The 8,987-nt window shown below is 49.8% G+C and overlaps 1 protein-coding gene across 1 annotated transcript; it reads right to left on the reverse strand.

Annotated features, from left to right (window-relative positions):
- Positions 1 to 244: 244 nt before the first annotated feature.
- GOLGA7 (golgin A7) lies at positions 245 to 6,109 on the reverse strand. The gene is made up of 5 exons (XM_084221861.1): positions 5,948 to 6,109; positions 4,530 to 4,682; positions 4,013 to 4,114; positions 2,691 to 2,754; positions 245 to 1,501 (listed from the first exon to the last, which is right to left on the reverse strand). Exons 1-4 carry the CDS (start codon positions 6,056 to 6,058, stop codon positions 2,707 to 2,709), a joined length of 414 nt encoding a protein of 137 aa, XP_084077987.1. The 5' UTR covers positions 6,059 to 6,109; the 3' UTR covers positions 245 to 1,501; positions 2,691 to 2,706.
- Between the last annotated feature and the right edge of the window lie 2,878 nt (positions 6,110 to 8,987).

Below are 8,987 nucleotides of genomic sequence, written 5' to 3' on the forward strand. Positions count from 1 at the left end.
CTGCCCAGGTACAGAACACATCCCCAGCCCTGGCACAGGGACACTGCCCTGGCACAGGGACACTGCCCTGGCACAGGGACACTGCCCCCAGCCCTGGCACAGGGACACATCCCTGGCACAGGGGCACATCCCCAGCCCTGGCACAGGGACACTGCCCCCAGCCCAGGCACTGCCCCCAGCCCAGAGCTCCAGAGTCACCCCCGGCCCCGCAGCACGGCGCTGCCAGAACACACCTGCACACAGTTTAAGAAAAGGTTTACTGATCCATCAGTACTTCTGCCAATATTGCAACAGCTGTGAAAGGCAAACACTGTTACAGTTTAGAAAAAACAAATTTATACAATGAAAATATTAATCAAATCTCAACCCCCCCAGTGGCTGAGGAATGAGCCTGGAGTTCCATATCCAGTATTAGCACCTGCAGCACCACCACCAAGCAAGCCAGCCCCTCACCCCTGCAAAGCATCTCCTCTGAACTCCTGAGTTCCTTCCACAACTGGACACTGACACTCGGCCCCTACAGCAGGACACCTGGGCTCTGACACGGGAAAAGGATGGAAGGGAAGGGATTCAGCCAGCTTGGATTGTGGGGAGCTGCACTCGTGCAGGTTCTGCTGAGCAATGCACGGGGATGCTGAGGAATGCACAGCTCAACTCCTCAATGTGTGCCAGAAACAGAACTAAGAAATCCATCTTACACAGTATCTTACAGTTGGTCAAATCAATGTTTTCCTATAAATTATATATAAGAAATCCATAAAGAAAACAGTTTTACACTTCACATATTAATCAGAGAAGGGCGGGAATCATTATTTTTATTGGCTCAGCATCCACTTTACTGTGCTCACTGTTTGGTGGCTGACCAGGCCCCTCTTGGTGAGCTCTGATGGGGCCAACAACAGCACAGACACAGGGGCAGAAAAACCAGCAGGGCTAAAGTCTGGCTACAGCCCCCTCCCCCAGGGATAACCAAGACCTTAACTCAAGGAACACTCTGCCTTCTGGTTTTCCACAAGGATCAGCACAAGAGACGCTGCCTTGAGTCACTCCTCACTGGGAAGAGGCACTGTGTAACTCTGCACTCTTAGACTGAACTGGAGGGAAATTCCCAACTTTGAGCTGGAGCTTTCCAAAGCCCAACTGAAACACAGAAGGGTTTAAGAACCAGGGACAAACAGCACTGCACTTACAGGACTAAAACTAAACCTCTGTTGGGCTGAGAGCCCCATTTCTTTCAGGAGAGAACACAGCTTAACCACTTCTGCCTTCTCTTGAGAAAAACAAAAACCCAAACCAAACAAAAACTAAAAAGTGATCCTCTTGCTTCCAAATCTACTGCAAAGTGGATGCTGACCAGCTAGGTCACCCCCTGGGGAGCAGTTTGAGGAAGTTAGTCCTTGTAGTAGATGGCACTGTGGATCTGGCAGCAGAGAAAGGAATGATGCTCTAAAGTAGGAGGTAGGGGAACCTTGGTACAGCAAGTCCACCGGTGAGCTAGCATCTAGGAAAGAAGTTTCACATGGTTAGAAACTCCTCCCAAGTCAAACCAAGAGCTCCCCTACACAAACCTTTCTACAGTGCTGTGGTGGGCAGTATGAGCAGAACTCTCGATTCCATTTGTCCAAACAAAAAATAAAGACCTTTACTGTTTGCTTCTTTTGGCATAACAGGCATAAATATTTCCCACTCTTTTCTGCATATGCTGCCAACAATCTGGACTTGACACTCCCATCCCAGGGCCAGTCCCAATGTCAGCTTTCCAAAAGCAAAGGCACAGACAGTAATTGTGGTGGTCTGTATTGGATACAATTAGCATGAGCCCCTGTTACTGTTCTATTTTCTGAAAAATCTCTTTGCCCAGGACTTTGCTCCTGGGAGGCTGAGAAGCCTCAGAGAAAAATGAAGACAATAATTATATGATTTGCTTTTCCTGTGTTTTGCTGCTTTGGAATATGTTTGGACATTGTGTTTCATTGGTTTCATGTGAATTGTTTTTACTTAATGACCAACCACGGTCAGGCTGTGCCGGGACTCTGGAAGGAGTCAGGAGTTTTTAATTAGGATACTTATAGAAGGCTAAAAGATACTTTCTCTAGTCTTTAGTATAGTTTAGTATAGAATTCTTTTAAATAATATAAATCATAAAATAATAAATTAGCCTTCTAAAAACATGAAGTCAAATTCCTCATTCCTCCCTTCGATGGGGGACCCCAAAAAATACCACAAGCCCCAGTCCTGCAAACACCCCTCACTTTGTGAGGTGCCCAAGAGCATCAAGAGAGCTGAGAGCCTCTCAGCAGAGCTTCTCAAGGCTGCTGGGCCCTCTCACCCAAAAGCATCACAAATAAAGACATCAGCATGATAACCAGAACTGCAAAACTGCAGCAAAAAGGCTCTGTATGCTGAGAGCACCCAGTGACAGAGCCCATTTCACTGACCTGAGAGGAATTTTGGACATAACACAGCACAAGTTTGCTATTTACACAATCAAGACTCAAATTTCTCCAAGGTAATCTCCAGCAACATCCTGCCCAGTAGTGATATTTGTACTTTCAAGAAGAGCTGGTCCACACAGGATTTATGTGAACAGTCTTTGGTTACATGCAAGGGTGGGATAAACTCTCAGCATGACAGCACCCAATCCTCTGAGCACAGAAAGATGTTGAGACTGATCTAAGGGTAACATGTACCTGAGACTCCACAGTTTTATCTTCCACTGGTCAAACCTCTGTCTTCATAAATGGTAATTTCAATCTGCACAGAAAAGCTGTTAGGGAAATACACTAGAAAGAGACTATGAAAACATACCCAGAAAAAGGCAGGAAAACATTAAGATGATGGGACTTTGAATATCTTAGCTGTTTAAAGGCAGGTCCCAGAGCTCCAAAGCAAAGGGAACAGTCTCTGTGAGATGCCTCATCAGGTACTGGCTCCCAGCCCAGGGCCTGCACAGGAACTCAGTGTGGGTTTGAGCCTTGCCCCCCTGTTCAATTCTGGGGAAGGCTGTGCACCAAGCAAAAAAGTTAACACTGCTAAAAAGTCACCTACCAAACTGAAAATGTTGAATGCTGAAGGTGTATGCACAATGCAAAACACACTGAGAAAAAAAAAGTCATGTAGGTGACTGCTCTGAGCTATTTGGACAAGGACACAGAAAACCCAAGTACAAGGAATTAACCTTATCATACATTCAATTGGCACTGGCTTCCAAGTTGCTGTGGTTTCAGAATTTTTAAAGAAAGATGTGTTACTCATTATTCTTCCCCATTTGCTATGAGAGGTCTTTGCAACTTCAGGCAATAACCACATAAAATGTCTGGTACAGCAAGTGCACTGGTGAGCTATCATCTACAAAAGAAGTTTCATATGGTCAGAAACTCCTCCTAAGTCAAACCAAAAGCTCCCCTACACAAACCTTTCTAGGCAGGACTTGCCTTGCCTTGCAGGCATTTCTCTTAACAAGTTTTTATTCAGAAAAGCACTTAAATGAGACCTGAACTTTGAGGATTCTACAGCAGAATTTGAGCATAGGTGGATGCTGTACCTGGTGGTGAGGGGTGGCAATGAGAAGTGGGGCAAGTTCTTCCCCCAGAGGGGGAAGTGTGGCTCAGCAGCTGAAGAACAAGGGTTGAAATAAACCACACTGGAAGCAAGAGCAAGTGCTGGCTTGCAGTGATGTTGTATGTCAAAATCTTCACCAGAACCTGAGCTGAGGGTTGCACATTAACTAACAGCCAGGTCTTGTTCTCACAACATCAATTTCTGTCCTACCAAAACAGCATTTCTGGAGGTTACTGGAATAGAGGAAGGATCTTGAGTCACAGAGGTTGGGTTCCACATCTTCATGGGCTCTCCACATACCAAACCTTAACACACCAAAACCTGACAGGGGACCAGGATACAACAGAGAACAACAAGACCAATCACTGATTCTCTATCCCAGATCAAGCAGGAGCAGAGGTGCCTCACTGAGACAAACCAGGAGATAACACCAGAAGGCACAGAAGGATACAACTCTTAATCCTCTTTCAATGGGGTCTGTCAGCAGAAGGCCCTGAGGAGCATAGATCTTCTCATTCTGTTCCTGAATGAACTTTGCAATTTTCTTTAGAACCTGGCAATGAAACAGCACAGAAGTGACAGATATGGCAATGTGAGAACTGGCACAACTGCTCTGGTGGCTCCACAGTGATTCAGGGTGACCCAAACTGAGCAGCACCAGCATGTCTGAGGTACATTAATACATAATATTATATTAAAGAATGCTATACTAAAACTTCCTGAATAAATTTAGCATTTTAATTTGGAACCTGGCAATGAAACAGCACAAAAGTCACAGCTGTGGCAATGTGAGAACTGGCACAACTGCTCTGGTGGCTCCACAGTGATTCAGGGTGACCCAAACTGAGCAGAACCAGCATGTCTGAGGTACCTCTGCACAGAACCTGCACCAAAACACTGCAAGTCACAGGAATCCCACCAAGAACCAAGAACTTGCCTGCAGGATGAAGGAGGAAAGAAGCTCCTACCTTTTCATAGTGTGTCTCCATGCACAGGAAGATGGTGTAGGCAGTCAGGCAGGCGAGACAACCCTCAAGGTAAGATTGGCCCCCAAGTTTTTCAGCTTCTGCATAGAGGTTGTTCAGTGTTCGGACTGTCTCCTCAAACTGCTGCCTGTCAATCTGCAGGAAAAGCAAGTGGGGCTGTCAGGAGCCACTTCAGAACCCACCAGCACCCCTGGACATCCACTCCACTCAGGGATCACCTGCACTGTGCTCAGAGCCTGGAACACACAGAGTTACAGACCTGCAGCTCTTTGTTAGACCCTGTCCTGTGCTCAGGCTGACTCTGAATTCAAACACAGCAGGAACACAAAACTCTGCTGTTTGTGAGGCCTTCAGGATGAGGTGAGAGATGAGAATCTGCCTCCATGTTCTCAGAAGGTTGATTTATTATTGTATGATATTATATTAAAGAATGCTATATTAAAACTATACTAAAGAAAGAGAAGGATACAGACAGAAGGCTTAACAAGAATGAATAACAAAAACTGGTGACTGACTCTTCACAGCTGATGGTGATTGGTCATTAAGTAAAAACAATTCACATGAAACAAATCAAACAATCTCCAGACCACACTCCAAAGCAGCCAAACACAGGAGAAGCAATCAGATAATTATAATTTACATTTTTCTCTGAAGCTTCTCATCTTCCCAGGAGAAGAAATCCTGGTGAAGGAATTTTTCAGAAAACATGACACAAAACGGTTCAGAGCAACACCCCTGAGCAAATGTGCAATTCAACTGGGAAAAAAACGGAATTCACACACATTAAAATGAATGTGTTAAATGGTTGAACCACATTAAAATGGTTAAAACGAACAGGCACAGAGTGGAGGGACACTCCACACCCGCAGTGCCTCGGTGCTGCTGCAGTGCTGACCAAACACACCCACAAAACAGGAACGGGGAAGACAAAAAAGCCGAGGCAGAGAAAGAAAACGGGGTGGGAAGGCGTGTTTGTTTGACTGTCACCGTAAGATACCAAAAGGAGCGACCAAAGGAAAGTGCTCGGGACAGCTCTGGTCAGGCCTCTGAGCGGCTCGGGCAGGATTTCAAGGGAGAGGACAATTCTGTCAGCTGGGAGCACAGGGCAGGCTCCGCTCTCACACACAACGAGCGCGTTCTGCCCTCCTGCTGCACTCCAGCCGCCGTCCCCGGGACCGCCCGCAGCCCCGGGACGGGGGGGCAGAACCGCGTCCGCTCCCACACCCGAACGGCCCCGGGCAGAGATCGCGCAGGAGCTGCCACCCCGCCCACGGGGAACCGGCTCCGACCGAGGCAGGGCACCTGCGAACCCCCCCGGGCGCAGACCCGACCCGGTCCGGTGTGCGGGCCCCGTGCGCCGCGCTCGCCGCCAGCCCCGGGCCGGCCCCGCCTCGCCTCACCCGGTTCTCCAGCTCGGCCGGGAACTTGCTCTGGAACTGGCAGCGCGTCCCACCGCTGTAGTCGCGCTGGATGAACACCTTGCCCGACACAGGCGCCTGCTGCGGCCTCATCGCGCCGCCGCCCCGGTCCCGTCCCGTCCGGTCCCGTCCGGTCCCTCCGCCCGCCCCGCGCACTTACGGCTGTCGCAAAACCGCCGCGGCTCCGGCTGAGGGCGGAAGTGCCGCTAGGCGCCGCCAGGCGCGGCAGTGCGCAGGCGCAGCCTCGGAGGCCGCAGACCGTCAGGAGCGCGCATGCGCAAAAGTGCCCGCATCGGATTGGGCGTACCGCTCACCTCGAGCGCGGTCAGCCCACGTGACACCACCCCCCATACCACCCCTCCCCGGCCGTACTTGGTACTGCCCAGGCTCGCAGGCACTAGTGCCCGGCGCTATCCCGGGACAAGGCGGTGTCCCGGGCTAAGGCGGTGTCCCGGCCTAAGGCGGTGTCCCGGGGCAAGGCGGTGTCCCGGGGCAAGGGGCTATCCCGGGGCAAGGCGCTGTCCCGGGGCCCGGCGCTATCCCGGCGCCCCCCCCCCCCCCCCCGGCCGTACTTGGTACCGCCCGGCCCCACAGGCACCGGCCCCCGGCGCTGTCCCGGGGCCCACAGGCACCGGCGCTATCCCGGGGCCCACAGGCACCGGCGCTATCCCGGGGCTCGGCGCTATCCCGGGGCCCACAGACACCGGCGCTATCCCGGGGCTCGGCGCTATCCCGGCGCTATCCCATCCCGCTAACGCCGGCGCTGCTCCATCCTCGACGGGAACGCTCCTGCTCAGCCCGGCCCCCTTGCTTTGGGCCTTTCTGTTATTGTAATAAATGCTGAAATCACTTCAGTACCGGGAGCCTGCTCTCCTGATACCAGCCTGGGGGCCTGTCTGGGAAGAGTTCCCTGTCTGGGAAGTTTTTACCAGCCTGGGGACCTGCCCGGGAGGAACCCGGGACCTCCCCAGCAAAACGAGCCAGCCTGGACAGAGCTGTCATGGCCAATCCCAGCCTTAAACCTTCATGCAAATGAAGGATCCAAACAGAAACCAACCCAAAGGGACAAAAAAGAGGATAAAAAGGGGCTCCTGACCCACTGAATGGTGCTGCTCCACCTGGGCCATCGGGGCCATCGCTGCTGAGCAGCCCCAGCGCTGGACGGGAACGCTCCTGCTCAGCCCGGGCCCCCTTGCTTTGGGCCTTTCTTTTATTATAATAAATGCTGAAATCACTTTAGCACCGGGAGCCTGCTCTCGTTTTTATCAGAGTCACAGGCAAATCCAAGGTGTTGAGCAGCCACTGACCCTCGCTCTGCATGGGCACAGTGCTTTCCGGCCTGACCAAGCACAGGCACTTGGAAACAGAGGCTTTCAGGCCACCTAATGCAGTAGAGGTGCCAGAGGACAAATCAAATTTACAGACGTGGCTTAGATTGGGAGATAGACTTGCAAAGCCAATTTGTGTCATTTTATGGGCTTGAAATATTCTAAGTCAGAGGTCCCTCTATGGTTTGAATTAGGTTGGGACAGGGGTATTCTGGAAAGCCAGATCTGGAGAAATTTTTATTCAGGGCATTTGAAATTGTGTAGGGGCCATCCAGCCTTTCTGTAATGCTCTCAAATAAAATATTCCAGAACACAAGCTTCCACATGACAAAGAAAATGATGAATACCTGAAAACGGATATATCTGTCTTGTAGTAAATATTCAGGAATAAGATTTCATATGTGTATCAACAGAGAAAGTGAGAATTTCAAAGGGTGCTGCTTTAAAAGAAAAACTAAAAAAAAAAAAACCAGAAGGAAGCTCTAAGTTGCACAAAAAAATGAAGTTGTTTTTTTTTCTCTACCAGTTTGTGCTATGAACAAGGTTATTGGTTTTACTGTCTGAACAGGAGCAAGATATAGTTTGTGCCATCAACAATTTATAGTTTGTGCCATCAACAATTTATAGTTTGTGCCATCAACAAGGTTATCAGTTTTATTGTCTGAACAGGAGCTTGGAAATGGCAGGCCCCTCAGGTGACCCCACTGGGATGCTCCCAGCACCCTGCCATGTGTGGGGCTCCTCAGGCACCCCAGCTTGTGCTGACTGCACACGTGAATCAGGCAAGCAGCAGCTTCTTCCTGGGCTGCCTGGACTCCTGACACCCTTCCTCCAGCACAAGGAGCCCCTGTGACCCAAGGCAAGGGCTCTGCAATGCCTTTTGTGCCCTGCAAGCCAAAAGCAGCAAGAAGGCCTTGGCAGCAGTGGTTGGACTCAGTGATCCTAGAGGTCTTTTCCAACCTTAGTGATTGTGTGATTCTAAGGCTATTTCAGCAGAGGGATAAGCCCCTGGCTCCCACTGCTGAGCTCAGCTGCCAGAAAAGTTCCCCGGGAAGTAGCACAATCTTTGTTTGGTCATTAAAGCAGAAAAAGAGAGAGGGAATCTTAGGAAATGCTTGAAATGATTAGGTGATCTTAACTCTAAGGAGCTAAACAAATGCAAAGCAATTCCCCCCTCAGCCCCTCGTGCTGCTGTAGAATGTAATCTCATTTCTAAACACACAATTACAGAAAATAAAAAGAAAAGAAAAGAATAATTAATTTCTGCTTCCTCATGCAAATCCTCTGACCAATCATTTAGGGATCAGGGGCAATTCAGCTTCTTGTGCAAATTCCAAACTGAAGGCCTGAAAAAAAACAAGTGAATGGATTTACTTTTCTAAGAACCAGAATTAACAAAGGTTCCATTTTCCATGGTTATGTGCCTGGCCAGACAGCCCTTGCTGACAAGCTCTCAAAAAACATGTGTTGGCCTGTTGAAAAGGCCCCAGTGTTGACTGACAGACAATTGAAGTGACAAATTGTTTCATTGTACTTGGCAGGGAGAGCGCTGTATTAGATAATTATGGCGAGGAGGGAAGCGACAGGTCACAGGTCAGAAGACACGTCTGACCCTGTTTTCTGAAAGCCCTGAAAGGAGCCCATGCCCTTCAGGGAGAGCAGCGTGGTGCTGCTGGCTGCTTCTCCTTCCGCCG

Source organism: Fringilla coelebs (genome assembly GCF_963513975.1).
Source record: "Fringilla coelebs genome assembly, chromosome: 26".
NCBI lineage: Eukaryota > Metazoa > Chordata > Aves > Passeriformes > Fringillidae > Fringilla > Fringilla coelebs.

Coding starts and splice junctions, on each gene's coding strand:
- GOLGA7 (XM_084221861.1), bottom strand. CDS start 6,058: ATGAGGCCGCAGCAGGCGCCTGTGTCGGGCAAGGTGTTCATCCAGCGC. Junction 4,683..5,947: donor CGGCCGAGCTGGAGAACCGG/GTGAGGCGAGGC, acceptor CTTTTCCTGCAG/ATTGACAGGCAGCAGTTTGA. Junction 4,115..4,529: donor TGGAGACACACTATGAAAAG/GTAGGAGCTTCT, acceptor TTTCATTGCCAG/GTTCTAAAGAAAATTGCAAA.